At 35.2% G+C, this 17,843-nt stretch overlaps 1 protein-coding gene across 2 annotated transcripts in view; it reads right to left on the bottom strand.

Annotated features, from left to right (window-relative positions):
- Positions 1-17,843, bottom strand: part of tei (irregular chiasm C-roughest protein teiresias) — a 762,167-nt gene that overhangs the window by 305,274 nt on the left and 439,050 nt on the right. For both annotated transcript variants that reach the window (XM_074171966.1, XM_074171964.1), the window contains exon 3: positions 2,922-3,323. In XM_074171966.1, the coding sequence (XP_074028067.1) occupies positions 2,922-3,323 (402 nt within the window). The remainder of the gene's footprint in view (positions 1-2,921; positions 3,324-17,843) is intronic.

Below are 17,843 nucleotides of genomic sequence, written 5' to 3' on the forward strand. Positions count from 1 at the left end.
CTGCAACCGTGTTAGGAATCACAAGTTGAAAGGTAAGACCTCGTTAGTCCTTAGCTCACATTCAATAGATGATTCAGATATATTTTTAATGGGTTTCGATTATTTATATAATTATGTCTGGCTATTATGATCCTGTACATCTTAGCATACAAAACGACATCCTGAAAACATACCGATTTTTTTCCTAGAATTATGGTGGAGGTTCACCCGTAAAAAGGCGGATAGACAATTTAATAAATACTAGCACCTTCACCAAACCAATAAACGCAAGTCTGCTTTGGGATGCCAATGAGTAAAGTGAAGTCTGAAGTCGTGTGCATGAAGTTTGTGATTCTGGATGTACATTACCTCATATAAAGCCAATGTTCTCAAGAGAAACAAAATCATTGCAGTCTCTTTGCGTCTTAAGTTTTGAAAGTTCGGTTCGAAAACAACAACATCCATTGAATCAGCTAAAACATACACTGGATCTTTGTGGGTTAACATTGAGCTGACAGGATATTTGCCTACTACATGATATTTTAATTCACAAAGTGCGAGACTGACTCAATTTACAGACATTCGAAAGCTTTTCAAAATTAAATAGTAGGAACCCCATATAACGATGATGAAAAATAGACAAAGAAGTTTTTATTAAAAAAGTTAGGTGGATGCTGAACAGGTCATGACACGCTTATAACGCTTATCAAACGGCTTTTTTTACGTGGAAGCCTTACAAGGATTCCACCAATTAACTTCTCAATGTTCATCATCGATACAAGTTCAGAAACCGTCATTGTATTTTCAGGTTTGTTATGTTGAATCAGCGACAAACGACCCGGATATCGATGAGATGCAGAACCTAGCCTGATTCTCTACTTTTATTTGCTGTTCATATTGAAGCCTTGATAAGCGAAGCGACCAATGCTGTTTCAACATTGTGAATTCACTTTTTGTAAGTTAACAATGAGCTGAAGGTATATTTGCTCACAGAATAGAATGATAGTGGACGTGGAAGGCAGTGAATCTGATTTCACAGAAAAAATAAAATGAAACAAGATTCTCTACTTTTATTTGCTGTTCACATTGAAGCTTTGATAAAGGAAGCGACCAATGCTGTTTCAACATTGTGAATTCACTTTTTGTAAGTTAACAATGAGCTGAAGTTATATATGCTCACAGAATAGTATGATAGTGGACGTGAAAGGCAGTGAATCTGATTTCACAGAAAAAAAGAAAAAAACAAGATTTTCCACTTTTATTTGCTGTTCACATTGAAGCTTTGATAAGGGAAGCGACCAATGCTGTTTCTACATTGTGAATTTACTTTTTGTAAGTTAACAATGAGCTGAAGATATATTTGCTCACAGAATAGAATGATAGTGGACGTGGAAGGCAGTGAATCTGATTTCACAGAAAAAATAAAATGAAACAAGATTCTCTACTTTTATTTGCTGTTCACATTGAAGCTTTGATAAAGGAAGCGACCAATGCTGTTTCAACATTGTGAATTCACTTTTTGTAAGTTAACAATGAGCTGAAGTTATATATGCTCACAGAATAGTATGATAGTGGACGTGAAAGGCAGTGAATCTGATTTCACAGAAAAAAAGAAAAAAACAAGATTTTCCACTTTTATTTGCTGTTCACATTGAAGCTTTGATAAGGGAAGCGACCAATGCTGTTTCTACATTGTGAATTCACTTTTTGTAAGTTAACAATGAGCTGAAGGTATATTTGCTCACAGAATGGTATGATAGTGGACGTGGAAGGCAGTGAATCTGATTTCACAGAAAAAAAGAAAAAAACAAGATTCTCTATTATTATTTGCTGTTCACATTGAAGCTTTGATAAGGGAAGCGACCAATGCTGTTTCAACATTGTGACTTCACTTTTTGTAAGTTAACAATGAGTTGAAGGTATATTTGCTCACAGAATATTATGATAGTGGACGTGGCAGTGAATCTGATTTCACAGAAAAAAAATGATGGAATATAAACACAGAAGTATGATCAAAAACTACATACACCTCCCGATTTGATCTTCACAAACTCCATTTTGAAAAATATATCACATGTTTCGCTAGCACAGTTTTCAATTGGGTGCCAAATATTCCAAGAGTTCATCACTTAATAACAGAATAATAGCTGCTGAAAATAATTTAATCTCACATTAATGAGTTTATAGAGTAGTTGGATTTTTTAAATATTTTTTTGTATGAAATTGAATGATATTAATTTCATTCGAAATATTTTTCAAAATGAACTTTATTTCGAAATATTCATGATATTAGTATTAAAAGAAGTGTAATAATTCATTCGATTTACTGATACAAAACTCACTTTCAGCTCGTTTCGACATAAAAATTTATTTAATTCCCAATGTCACCTAATGTCCCTATACTATACTGTTTTGTGCTCTGGGCTACAGTGATTATATGATGATTGATTCAATTCCAGATGTTGTCTTCGATATTGATGAGTCTCTGAAAACTCACACTGACACTGCCATCTTCACTGCTTACTACTATTTCACTTCAGGATCTATTTTTTTGAGACTCAACGTACCAAAAAGGAAAGAAAATACATATCGATATTGGATGATCAATAAAATAACGGACGTCCAAATAAAAATATGTTAACATATACATATATCGATTCTCAAATGACACGGCAGGATTACGGCAGGACAACCGATCATCTTCACTGAGAGAGAAGGTTACTGTACATTTTTAAAATCGTGGACATTTAGTGATTTTTCCAAGGATGTGTATAAAAATCAAAAAACTTTCAAAATTTGAATTTTTTTTCGAAAAAATATTTTCGATATATCGCGTTACTAATCTTCCTCTATAAAATGATATAGGAGCGAAATATGTATATTTCTCTATTCTCTCACTATTGTCAACCACATTAAAAAAAAAAAAAAACTAGCACACTTACCTAAAATCGTCAGTTGTATCGGCCTGCCCTGCACAACGAACCCAAAAGCATCCTCGGCTTCGCACTGCCACCTACCGTAGTCTTCCAACCTGACGTTATCGATAAATAAATTACCGGTCGCGTCCACAAGAAACCTATGACCGATCACTCTCTTATTGTTCGTGTTGTCCTTGAGTATGGTTTGGACGATCTGGCCATCTTTCAGCCAGATGCTCGTGCTGAAATTGATATTGACGGCGCAATCTAGCACCAGCTTTGCGCTCTGTTTGGAGTACACCTGGGTGAAGGTTCCGGTGTCACCGTTTTCGTGGCTGAAGTTCGTCCGGATGTCAGCTCGGATGGAACGGCGATGGGCACTGGAGGTGTGAGGGTGGCGGGTATGTGATTTGCAGTCTCCATGATCTGAAAAAAAAGGATATGTGTACTACTGTATCTAGGGAAGAATTGTGTGAAGTGATATAGAATATCCCAGTTTCAACAAGATTGAGAAATATTTTATCAAAAAGCAAGATATTCCAAATATTTCAAGAATGGAATATAGCAATAAGCTACTTTCATGCCTCAATATGTTAGCTGGAATTCCGATAAATCTCTTCAATTCATCGATAGAATGACTTGTTCATATGTATTTTCTGAGCAAACACTTCTATATTTTTTAATTGTCATTCCTAATCCTCCTGGAATACTTTGCTGGCATCACAACTGTACTTATGGCGCACACCTTCGCGGTAATATTTGTAAATCAACTACAAATCCAAGGGTGATCAATGTAACCTTCAACCAATTTCTGGAGCAATACGAAGACTCTTTTCCATTATACACTGATGCATCTGAAACGGAAGATGGAATAGGGGCAGCTTTCACCAGCTCTGATTTCAGCTGTTTATTTGAATTATCGAAAGAAAACACAATACTCACATGTGAATTATTCGCTATTTGGAGAGCATTAAAGTACATGGAGACAAAGAACATCCCAAAATGCCTGATTGTCATAGATTCACTGAACGCTCTCGAAGCAATTACACAACTATACAGCCAATCCAATCATCCCATCTTGCTTCTCATAAAACAGTCTCTCCACTCACTATATGAAATTCATATTTTCATTCAGTTTATGTGAGTCCCTTCACACATTGGCATAGTTGAAAATGAAAGAGCTGACAAATTAGCGGAAGAAGCAATTACTAACCCGCTAACAGATACAGAGTCACTTGCTGTTCATACGGATCTGAAATCTCTATACAAGCAAACGATCATCAACAGTTGGCAATCCCAATAGGATAGTTCGTCAGTAAAACTTCATGAGATGAAACAGTCAGTATCTCAGTAGAAAAACACCCCCAATGGAAGAAGAGCCCAGGTCATTTTAACTCGTCTTGGTCTAGGCCACACTCGTCTCACCCATGGGTATCTACTATCTGAACAAAATCCCCCAGTATGTGAAGTGTGTGATGATAGTCTCCTCATCTCAGCGTTTTTAACTATCTCAAGCGTAAGATCATCGGCAGGATGTTAATATATACACTTGTTTAGTCTACATGACCACAACGACGCACAAAGGTCCCACATTTATAAAGTAGCTTTCATCTGGGAAAATTTCGACACTGAAGAACCGGGTTGTCGACCTCGATCTCCACGAATAAAATAATATTTTACGTTATCATCGCAATATCAATTATTACAATAGAAACATTCGCATCTCGTATTCACTTCAGATTTTTGACGCCCCTCGAAATTTTAATGTATTCAGGAATGTTCTATTTGCTAGTTAGGAGTCATATGCTCTGTCCATTCCTTTAAATCTCATGATATATTACAGTTTTTTCTCATCTTCAACTGACTAGCGAATAAATTATCTGCATTAGTTTGTTCAGATCTTCGTTGGATGTTTGTCATATTCTTCTAGACATGGGTAAAAAGTGCTTTCCATATTTGCATGTGGAAAGCAATTCCGTTCCTTTTTGCACCATCTGCAGCTGAGATATCCTTTGTACACCTCTATTTTAATTGAAATATCCTCTACTGAATGAACAATAACTAGCGATTTATCGTGTATTTTTTTGTGCCATGCAGCTCATGTTGAAGCAGCTTTTCAGTTGTTTTTCCAGGTGGTCCTTACCTGAAAGTTTTCCCAAATGTTTTATCAAGTGAATTTCAGCAGCCCGTGTTCCTTATCGATCCATTTTCTCATCTGGCTCCGTACCATAGATCTTGGTACCACCATAACTGATTCAGGATCAATGTATGAAACTGATTATCTAAGTTTACACGGTCAGTTGATTCTTCAGGTGGTCACCTCCTGAAGAAGAAGATGAATCTTCCTCTTGAAGATGATCACTTGGTGTTTGAAACTCGTGTCGAGATGTTAAAAATAACAATTTGATGTTGGAAAAAACTCCAGTAATATTCATTACTACACCAAAGGTTCCAAACAGCGCATCACAGGTTATCCATTATTTACAAGTACTTAAGCCATTTCTTATGAATCATGACGGGTTTGACAATTAGAGGAAGGATCTGTTTTAATGTTATTAGGATCAAAATACATACTATGCAATCATGTATTTTGAGAATGTCCTCAGTATTTTTTTCCATGTAACCAGGAGTACGCTAATATGATTCGATTTACACGGTGGCGCAGTATCTCCACAGAAAAAAACTAATGAATTTCTTTCAATTTATTCTATCAATTTCAAAAATGCATTGACATTTCCTCTAAGAACTTGGAAAACAAGTATTACATTGCACAATATAACCGAAATTTCAACAGTAATACTGATGAGCCTTAATAAATGGCATCCTATTTCACCTGATAATTTATTATTTATCCAGGCTAAGCTGATGGAATTGTCATGTACTTAATATTGGCTGCCACTATACTGCACAGCATCTCGAACCCTGATTAATGGTAACATCACCAATTATTCAGTGTTATATTGTAATTAATTACTCGCCAGGCTCGACACATTGCATATGGCTGCTCACTTCGCAGTATGATGTTTCTACTAGGCTTCATATAATTGATGGATACAATTTATTGGGGCAGTTGATGATGCCGTATCTTTTGAGAAGAGGAAAGTGAAGTGAAATTAGGATGTTTGCTCCTGGATTGTTGATAATTCGATAGAAAAGTTTTGGAGTTCAGATTCCTTTAAGAACTATATCATCAAATGATTCAGTTATATAAACTGAGCACTAGTGAAATATACAGGTCTATTATAATCGTGGGGCCAAAAGTTGAAAATCTACACTCTATTAGCTCCTAAAAAGTCACAATCCTCGAAAGTCTGCAAAAACTGCCCTTCAATGTCGATTTTTTCAAATGTAATACTTTATAATCACATTAATGGATCAGTATTCTAGCCTCGAAATTCAAATGGGATCACAGAAACATTATATACATATCAAATTTTTTGATACCCTGTATTCTGCCACAAAAAATTCAATGCCTTGTGAAAATTTGTTGAAAACATTTTTTCAAGGTGTGAGTGCAATTGGGTCATCTCAATTTCAATTATTATTGACAATTTCGATTACAAATTGTTGAAGTGTTCGAAAGTGTTTTATTTATCTACTAATTATGGTTAAAGAGTCTTTGGTTAAAGAGTCTAAAATGAAGAAAATTTAAAATGAGTGAGAAGTGATCTGACTAGCATGCGCTCGGTACTTATGTTTGCAAAATACTCTGCTCAGCAATTAAATTGTATATTATTATAACCAGATTTTGGGACCAAAAAAGACAAAAAGCGAAATAAAATTGGCTGAAAACAGTACCTATACTTACTAACCACAATTGTTCACAAACTATTTTGATGGGTGGATTTTGAGAATTTCAAAAACATTCGACATGGATAAAAACAAAGAATAAAATCAAATACTATTATTTTTGTTATTGCGTATTGTGACATGAAATCTGTTAAAATCTGTTTTATCGTTAATTCTCTCAGTTCAAATAAACATGAAACTCAATAATCTACGCTTTGATTCGCCAAGTCTATATTTCCCAAAAATGAATATGAAAATACCTGGAAGCAATAATCCAACCAAAAACGGAAAAAATCGATCTGAACCGTTGTTCAACAACTCATTCAATGTAGTATTTAAACCACCTTGCGTGATATCTAAACATGAACAAATAAATAATAAATCTCTCGTAAGTTTCGCGAGCGTATATTAATCACTTTCCTTTTAATTAGGATGAGCATTATTCCTTATATATTACAGTCTGGAAGCACAGTTCCACCTCAACTGACTTTGCCTTAATTTATTTGCAATTTCTCCGATTCCCAGCAAGGAAATGCTGAATAAACGAAACGATATTTCACATAGTTTGATTATTTGAATAGATCAACTTGAAGAGAGTAATGAAGAGATTGTTCATTCTCATGAATTATTTACTTTTGAAAATGTGATGAATATATAGTTTATATACGTAGTATATGTATGGGAAAGACGTTTGACAAAAAATTTGAATGAGGAAGTTGGACGTTATTTTCTATTGAAGATCATATGTTATTTTATTCAATATGAATTGATTTGTTTTCAATAAGTGCTCGAAGATGGCATTCCTTCCTTTAATACAAATGATGCATATTTACATGTCATACATCAATGTATTACAATTTTTCTGTTATTTTTTTCCATAATGTGTTCCTACCAGAATGACGTTCTTAATAAATTCAATTCCTTCAATATCCGTTCCAATCACGAGTGTTTGGAGTCAAGTTGTTCAGTTCATTTTGTGTAATTCAATGTTTATATTTGAAAGAAGTTGTTTTGAAGAAATATATTCTAATGCTTCAGGTATTGACAATAAAAACATCAAGATGATTTCTTTAGTGACACTACACTGTATTGATGAAGTTGAATATATTTTCAGCGAGTCCTTCAGATAGGGTATTTTTCCAGATGTTTAGAAGGTTGCTAATATAATTCCAATTCCGGAAAATAATGCACCTACCACGTTCAGTGACCTACGCCCTATCAGCATTCTGCCTTCATTCTCTAAAATATTTGAGAAAAATGTTTCCCGTCAAATAAAAGCTTTTTTTGAAGAAAATCGAATACTTCCGAACGAGCAGTCTGGGTTCCGCAAAAAACACGAAACACAGACTGCCCTCTTGAAAGTAATCGACAATCTTGCGAGATTCAGAGATCAATCAAGAGTCACCATTTCAATACTGCTTCATCAAAGTAAAGCTTTCGATTTAGTTAATTTCGATTTACTCAAGCTTAAGTTTATAAGATTCGATGACATTTCTCTTAAATGGATGACCAGATACCACAGGATCAAACTGGATGATTACTCATGGTAATCAATCTCAGGTGAACCGCAGGGAAGTATCTTAGGACCCTTGATATTTTCAGTGTTTATTTTTGATTACCTCACTTTCCTATCACAGTGCCAAGTACATCTATACGCAGATGATATACAGTTATATTTGTCTTCTCATAACTCCCATACATACAGTTGCGTGGCCAATATAAACACAGATTTGCACAAAACATTCCTATGATCGGAGAATCATGAACTGAAAATCAATCCATATAAACTTTGGCCTTATGTACAGGGTCTCAAAGACAAATAGTAGAAACTCAGTGTAACTTTAGGCTCACTCTCAATAACGCAGACATTTATTGCTAAAAATCTTGGCATAACCATAGATTCTTAGCAATTCAAACTCAAATCGCTATATAAATTCAATATAAGAAGCAGAAGTTACAACGTATACAAAATGCTTGCATGCGATTCCTATGCTGTATACCATATGATGAACATGTCACACCATTTTTGTTAAAAATGAAGGAGCTGAATGTGAGGTACTGAGTCCAATATTTGATAAACATTTTTTGTTTAAGTTGCTTCAAAGTAAAACACCTAGTTAATTATATAGTTTATTAAGCAGTCATTGTGACATACATATGGTCAATTTGAGAATTAACTCATTCAACATACCTAGGCACCGTACTTCCAAATTTCAAGGATGTTTTTCTTATATAGCCCCTTCTTATCTGAAAGGAATTTCACCCCTTTTGAATCATAATATTAATCAATTTAAGAAAGAAATAAAATCACAGATGCTTACTGCTCAGTGCTAATTTAAAAAATTGAAATTCAATGATTGGTAATGCAAAAAAATTGTTCAATTGACCAAAATAATGTTAAGAATTTTAGGAGTTATTAACAACTATATGATCTATATTTTTTCTCTTCTCTATCATTGTTATGATTGTAAATAAGTATTTTTTAAATTATTGTCTTACACTCACTGTATAGTTTTTTGGTGGGGTGGAAGGTAGCCTTTGGCTAACCCTTTTCCTTTCATGTATAAATGTAATTTTCATGGATAAAGGTATTTATTACTATTATTATATAAATCAATATTTTTCAGTTTGTATGTATGTATTTCTCACCTCTGAGAAAGTCATTGTTTGGGTACATGAGGGAAGCAAAGTGAGGAATAAAATGCCGGTAGCAGCTACACATATCTACAAATCGCTCGATATCTTTTATATTCTTTGTGAAAGAGTCACGTGTTGTTCAAAACTGAAAATAACTGTGAATTCATCACCCAAATATACGATGAGGTTGGGTTTCAATTCAAGATGATGCTATTACCTCTTTCTGATATTTTTATATGATGGTCGAATGAAATTCCACGGCTAATAGAGAATTTCAAAAAAAAGGTAACAAGTTGCTAACGGCAGTCAATATATTGGGAGAGCAGTGGTCGTGGGTTTTTTATTTTGTAGAACAACCTTTTTTTTGGGATGGGGCGCCACTTGATTTGATTTTGCTAAAACCAAGAAATAAAAATATGTATACGCCAGAAAATTATTTAATAGTTGCTGCAGACTAAAACTCCAAAAATATGGTAGACAAAAAAGCGGTTATTGATTTCTTTAAAAAAAGTATGTGATCCGGTAACACAACAAATGAAATAATACAACGCCGCTGCAGCTGCAATAGGATCTTACAAAACAACGTTATGAAGTAAATTCATACGACTTTCATTATTTCTACACAAAATGATTATTGAAACGTTGGAAATAATTTTTGAAACGTTAAATGCATATAGGTTCATATAATTCAAAAAGGAAACAACAGGTACATAGTTGGTCTACAAAAATAGGTTGTCTGTGTAGTGGAAATCAACTCCGATGTAAAAAATTGGAAATTTCTCACCAAATGAAATTTCCAATTTTTTCCTGGATGGTATCAGCAACAGGCTGTCTGAGGGGTCGAGTAGATTCTGGATGTAGTCTGGAGGGTTAGAGAACGAAACAGTTTGGCTATCAGGCGATACTATAAATATCCTGGATTCGAAAGATGTATGTCGAACTGGAGCAATTCAACTTTTCTTTTTATTTTCAAAACTGGTCGGCAGCAAAAGACGATATTTGGGGATCTAAAAGGTTCCAAACCAGAACAAAACTTTCGGGATGGTTGGACGTCCCACGCTCCTTGGAAAAAACTAAAGGCTGTACTTGTCCGTAGCTTAATGGAAACCGGCAGATCTACAGAAAGTGATCTCGGTTGTAATATTGGTTCCAGAAATCAAATGCTTCAAAAAAATCACCTCCTCTGAGGGAAAGGCTTCCACTAAAATAATGCGCAACACAAAAATGGTAACTGACGTGACACACTCTACTTTCGTTTCTCAACCGTCACCCAAAATCCTTTCAGGTTGACATCCGACCAGAAGTATTAACACAAACTCGTCCTTTGCACCGTGACGTACACGTTGACGAAATTTTGTGAACTCCAATGGCAATACTTCTACTTTGTATGAAGTATTCATTGAGCATTCCTTCTTTTTGGGAATTTTATTCATTAATAATAATTCGTTTCTTTTTCTCTTCCCCAGACTACATCAACTATGCAGTGAAATACAGAGTTAACAAGAAAATGAAATAGCTGATGTTTACTAGATTGGAACTCTGAAATTATATACATGTATTTTATGATTTCCACAATTAAATGATACATTTCGTAACAAGTGTTTTGAATTGTTGATAAAAGTCAACTTTTCACGTTACAATGCAAAACACCTAAATATAGGTTCGAAACTAAACTAATTCAAGATGAAATAACAGGGCTTCCATGAGTCTGTCTCAATTTGAATAAATGGAATCAGACAGCCTAGTGAGCAAACTACGATTCAGGTAAACTACAAAAAGTATGAGAAATGAAACCGAAATAAAACTCTCTGTGTTTTTTACTACTTTCATTTGAAACAGTGATATATTGGTTACAAATGAAAGTGGTAAAACAAAGAAAGTTTTATTTCTCATTTTTCATGATTATCTCCTACCTCGTAGTAAGGGCTATCAATTTACCAAAAGTATCACAAATTCTGCAATGAATAATTCTGCAGTACAGTGGCACTGTTTCCACCGAGAGGTGAATCGTTCAATATACTAAACGATATAAGTGCATTATATCAGTTATTGCTATTCATACATAGTTGGTGATCTAATCAAGGTCATTCAATTACATTATTACGATTTTACCTTATCTCTCCGTGTCCGTTGAAATATAAGTAACATTGTATTTGTAAACACGCAAGTTCTTTCAACTCTTCACATTGAATTGAAATAATGTATTCATTACACCTTCGAAAAAATCAAGAGGTTTGAAAGCAGAACATCTTGCAGACCATTTAACAAATTCATAGCTGGGATGGTCATTTGGGAAGAATTTCTCTTTCATGACACAGTATGGCTGAAACAATCATTCAAACTCTGAATCAAAATCGGTAATCACATATGTAAAACTAAATTGAATTCTCAGAAAATATACTGAATTATTAAAAATTTTACAACCTTAATCCATGTGAATCATCAATCAGGTATGTTGTACACCTGAATCGCATGGAATATCCTAGGCTTTGTATTTTCAGCGTGCGGTATGTCAAGGATAGAAACAGGATTAGTTCTAGTCCGGTAAGTTTATTAATCTCGCAATTCGGTTATCTCAACTATACATACCCGTTATTATTGCTGCAGAAACGCCGGTTTCGTTGTGATCTTGACAAATTTATATTCCGAGCCGTAAATGATCGGGTTATCGATCTATTAAATACTCTGGCGGGGATCTAACCGGAATTGGTTCATTCCAATAAGTTCACTTTTTTATGATCAAACAGAACATTCGTTCGTGAATCTTCTACTGCAGTATTTTAACAGACGCGGTGTCAGATGAGAGTTCTGATTCAACAAATGAACGGGGAAACAAAATAAATAAAGTATTTTTTCGATGACAAATAAAAAACTGTTTCAAAAAATCAGAAACTTACGGCCAACACTAATTTATTACTGGCGTGCAACTTCAACAAAGTGAGTTCGTATTGCCCTAATCATACCTTACTGGAGCCTCTGGAGACTACATTTCATTCTATCAAAGAGAGGACACTGGCAGATCATGATCTTCAGATGATGCACACATTGCACCCAATCCAATGTTCGTTCGGTTTGCTATTGCTGAAGGGTTCAGCAATTGCAAACTAAGCAAAAGTACTCGTCTTCAGAAGGTGATTCTGATTCCACCAAACCTTTTTTTTTAATTCTTCACTTGTGCCTTCTTAATTTCTTTCTGCTTTTCAGATTTGCGTTTATTTCTGTTCTTCTTCCAGGGCATTTTTTCTGGTGTGTCAGTTAGAATGGCGGATTTTCGTTTTTTCTCCCCCTATTCGTTTTGTTTCTTTGTTCAGCTTTAGGGAGTGGCCGAACAAACTCTGGAGAGAATGTAGCCGTGTCTTTGAAGGTGCGTTTGAAAGGAGCAGGATAGCATTTAGAAGTGGATGCCTGTGAACATTCTTGGGGTAGGCCAGTCGTTGTTACAATGGGTTTCAAATCATCTGTTTGGGAGGATATAAGTGGTAGTGGTAGCGGATGCTCTGTCACAGAAACGGGTAAGAAGTCATCGTCGCTAAAAATTTCCCGGTTAACAGGTTCTATGCCAGAAACCTCAAAACCTTTCATTATATTTATAGGAGTAGCTGCCAGTGATAGTGCATCACGAACCAAAGGAGGGACATCATAAATTGTTATCGACTTTCCGGCGTTGCTTCGCATTCAGCTATCTTGAGCAGAAGATAAATACTGTTTGAAGCAGCCATATACGCTCCTGTCTAGGGGCTGCAGACGGTGAGAGCAGTGGGGCGGAAAAGACAGCATCACCACCCAATTTTTTTTGCATAATTTATAGTTTTCATTGCTAAATGGGACTCATGGTTGTCCAATAATAAGACGACTGGACTGTCTTCCGATGGCTTTACGTCAGCAACAAAGTGCTTGATAAATTTATAAAATTCTTCGGTCGTCATCCAGCCAGAACCATTAGCTATTCCAATGGACCCTGGGGACCATCTCTAATGAAATGGTCGTGAAATTTTTTTCTAGAAAACAGAAACATAGGTGGTATAGCATTTCCGATCGCACTTATGACAGTACATAAAGTGACAAGTACCCCCTCTCACCACCAACCTGCTTGGTTCATTTTACGGCGATAATTTTACTAACTTTTTGTACGATAGTTACACCCATCTCATCGAGATTCCAAATCTGGGAAGCAGTAAAACCGTATCTGTCTCTAACATTAGCTAGCTTATCAAAAAATGGGGACAGATTAACTTTATTGAAATTCGTTGCTCTTTGTAAGCTTGTAGGTTCTGGGGTCCGAATAGAGAGCTCCTTATTTTTTTTTAGAAAATCTGTCAGCCAATCTCGTCCAGCACACTTGTTTCCCTTCCAGGAGTTTGGAACTTCAATATCATAATGCAAGGCACACTCATAGGCCAATTTACGAACTTTCTTGGGAGTCAAACCAAAATAAATTTTTGAAGCACTTTTCAAATATTCTAATAGACTGGTGGTTTGCTGATCGTTAAAAATTGGTCTTCGGTGATAGCCTATACTGTTCAATTTGATAGGAGCCTCCGGAACGTTTGCCTTTTTAACATTCCTCCTGAGAGTCACATGACATATATCTAAAGCTTTTGCCACTGAGCGAATTGACTCTTTGTTGTGTATAACTCTGTGTAAGGCTTTTTCCATGTCTTCTTTAGAAGTAGAACCTTTGTTTGTTTTTTTATACGTTCTCATCCTAAAAGCAAGTGATATTTCAGTAAACTGGATGTTTGTTTAGGCGGGGTAAGTAGTAACATGTTACCTTTTGCCCCGAGCAGTTTGTTCCAATTTACTCCGAGCTTGATTTCATGAGAATTATCTCGTTAAATTTTAAAGAATACATCATATAACTAAAATACGTATATACTATGATCAGGCAATGTGCAATGACTAGTTTGTGTCAAAAAAGCGAAAGCTTCACCGGTTTGTGATAGTGCTAGATCAAAATTTACTTACGTGCTCAAAATATCAACAATCTCAGAAATAAACGTAACACCGATATATAGCGATTGGCTGCATAAGTGAAACTGGCACTGATAACATTCCCTAGAAGCCCGTGCATGATGCGAGGTTGCCAGAATAAACTTTCAGGAGATTTTGCGACTGTTACACCTTACCCCGTGTTACAACCTGCCCCGGTCTCCCCTACACATTAAACTTCTAGATGCTGTTGAGGGAAAATAGTACTGGTAATTTTTTTCAATCGTGAATTGTGAGGTGGGGGAAGGGAGAGTGGCAAATTCAAACGAAATATGAATCATCAATTTCACATGGCGTAGGGAAATAAAAATAAAACATTGCTAAACCCGGTTGAATATGTGTGGAACACGACGGAGGGTTCATATATATTTGACGGATGATCGATCAAAAAACAAATGTGGTAATACAATAACAATGGGGTTCAGCTAAAAATGAGTTTTCGATGTTTTCATTTATATAACGAACGAATATTCATTCTTGAATGTATAATTTTCCTGGAAATTTGATAATTCAGTCGCCTTACAGATTTGTGACAGATATTTATATAAATTGATGGATGCAGCCGTTGTTACTACGTGGTAGCAATTCGTAATGAAAAGAGAAATTAAAATTTCTATGTTTTTTACCACTTTTATTTCTAACTAACGCTACTGCAGTTTCGTCCTATACGGACATTTTCAAACTTATACAATAAACTACCAATGATTCATTAGTCGTGTTCCTTGACCTCAAAAGAGCATTTGAGACCACTGATAGGTCTATACTACTAGCCAAATTGAATATATATGGAATTGAGGGCAAAGTGTATAAATGGTTATCTAATTACTTGACCAACAGAAAACAACGGGTAAGAGTTAAAGACATGTTCTCTTGTGAAATTGACAATTACGTTGGAGTTCCCCAGGGTAGAGTTCTGGGACTCCTTCTATTGATACTATATTTAAACGACATGCCATTGTTTGTCGACTGTGAATTCATGAACTTTTTTGCTGATGATACTCTATTGGCTTGTAGCGATGTGAACCTTACGATGGCTATACAAAAAATGAATAATACTCAGGCAAGTGTCAACAAGTATTTAAAAATTAATGAACTCAAGCTGAATGTGATGAAAACTAAAGCGATGATAATCACCACCAAGTTTAAATACAGCCAAGTAGACTCTAAAACTATTAATCTCAACATTGATGATGACAAAATTGAAATAGTGAATTCAACTTAATATCTGGGATTCCAGATAGATAACACTCTATCGTTTGATGAACATTTTGAGTATATTCATAAAAAAATTTCAATGAAATTATTCTTTTTTTCTAGAATTGCCAATAATCTTTCAACGGAGTCAAGTATCACAGTTTACAAGTCAATTGTTCAGCCACACTTCGACTATTGTTCCTCTATCCTATATCTATTCATCAATCATTTTGAAGTGCCGTAGAGATACTCCTATCACTATTATGCTCAATGTTTTAAATTGGCAATTCATTTCCCAAAGTATGACATGACTTTATGAGAATTAACAACCACTTATGGTAGATTCTGGGATAATTCGTCCAGTGTAACTGCTTATCAGAAATAAGTATACTTAGTGAAGTATAATTGCCACAAATATAATTTCACTTAGGTTATAAATCAATTATAATTATCCATGACCTGTTTTAAGCTTTTTTCATATCATACAAACGGCCTTGAATCCAATAATTACCAAAGAGTCGGGTGCTTCTTTCACAAAAAGAAGTAATTTCACCAAAATGAAAATAAAATGCATACATACTACACAGACAGTAAATTTTATAGAAGTTCATTTTCTATCACTACTCTCGCCCTTTCATGATTTTATTTGAAATGACATCATTCAGGCACCACTGATAGGCCTAGCCAGATGAGTAACAAACCAAACTGTCTTCATCCGAAGTAAGAGCCTTCTTTCTCAATAACGAGATATGGAGGTAATGACGAAAATAAGATGAAGTCAATTTGGCGGAAGTAGGAGTTAATTTAGGAAAGGAAAATCTTCAAGGCGCTCTAAGAGCGGCGCCTGTTAGAAATAGTGAATCGCTGGAGATTAAATTCATTTGAAAAACCGTTCTTAGGAAGTTTATTCCACATAAACGCAGTTATCCAAATGAAAGAGTAGTGTCACTCTTAGCACAATAACTCACAAACTTAGTAGAATATCATGAAATTTCAACCGCTTTCTTCTGAAGGTTAGTACTCATTGAAATAGCGGTGAATGCAATAAGATCAGCACCATCTATGTGTTAGGCACGAGACTTTCCAGCCCATGTAGTATATTAAATAAACCTTCAACGAAGGAGGTTTTTATTATTGTTGAATTCTACTATTGAAATTTACGGTTTATCGAATCTAATTAAGAGATATTCTCTGATTTTAATTTCATCTACCCATCAACAAAACCCAATTACTTTGTTTTAGGTACTAATTAATTTCAACTAATTATTTGTTTTCAGGTGAGCAAAAGAGAAAATTCATTTTCAGTTGAGTGCAAATTAGGCTAATTGGGGAGTGAATATGAATGGTTTATTTGTGTATTCATCATAATACATTCTCATTGATTTCACATTGGAAATTCAGCAAGGTATTTTCCTGACGCATTGTTTCATGTTTATATTTTTCTTATTCCACCGCAAATGAAATTAAATAGTAAATAATATTTTCCAGTCAGATTATAAGACCGGTAAAATTAAGTTAGTTCGTCGAATTCGGAATCTGAACTAGGTTATGTTAGGTTAGGTCCAAAGTGAGTGGGTCTATTCGACCCTCGACCGCAACCCGCAAGGGTTTATTATGGCTCACACCTATTCACACCCGACCAAATAAACCCAGCTTCTTAACGAAGCAGATTAGTTTCTATGATGATTGGTCTTTCAGATCACATGGTAAGAATTCGGCTCTGCCGAACTCTAAAAACCTGATTTGGTCCCCGACGGGACAGCCACAAAGTATGTGCTCTGCTGTTTCATCATTTTTTTAAACAGAGGCAGTACGACAGTACGAGTCTCTGCATATGATGATTCAAATGACAGTGACCTGTAAGACATCGTAGTTCATCCCTACTGTAGCCCAACAACTGTTTGGTATCAAGCTTCGAAGGGTGCATAAACGCCTTGGATTGAGCCAATCCTTGGAAGATTCTGCCAGAAGTCCATAAATCTTCTTGCCATCCAGGTGTAGAAAAAAAGTTGTTTCTTTTTGCTGGTTACAGAATAACTCAAAAAATACTTAACCGATTTCATTAATTTTTTCACATATAGAAATCTGCATTATCAGCGAGTAGCATGGGCTATATTTTATGTTCAAAAAGTTTGGATACCTACCAAAATTGCGGTTATTCATGGTACACAAAATTGGCATATGGAAGTCAATTATTTTAGTGTGTGCCAAAGTAAGTAGCTAGTTACAAGATCGAAGACAGGCGGTGATTATTTTTGAGATGTTTGCAGGAATTAGAATTGTTGAATTTCGTTTGTAAGCACTAATGCCTTCATTTTAGATGATGAGAAAATGAGA

This window comes from Leptinotarsa decemlineata, unplaced genomic scaffold, assembly GCF_025532065.1.
Source record: "Leptinotarsa decemlineata unplaced genomic scaffold, Ldec_3_MD MMD2_tig00000035_RagTag_RagTag, whole genome shotgun sequence".
Taxonomy (NCBI): Eukaryota; Metazoa; Arthropoda; class Insecta; order Coleoptera; family Chrysomelidae; genus Leptinotarsa; species Leptinotarsa decemlineata.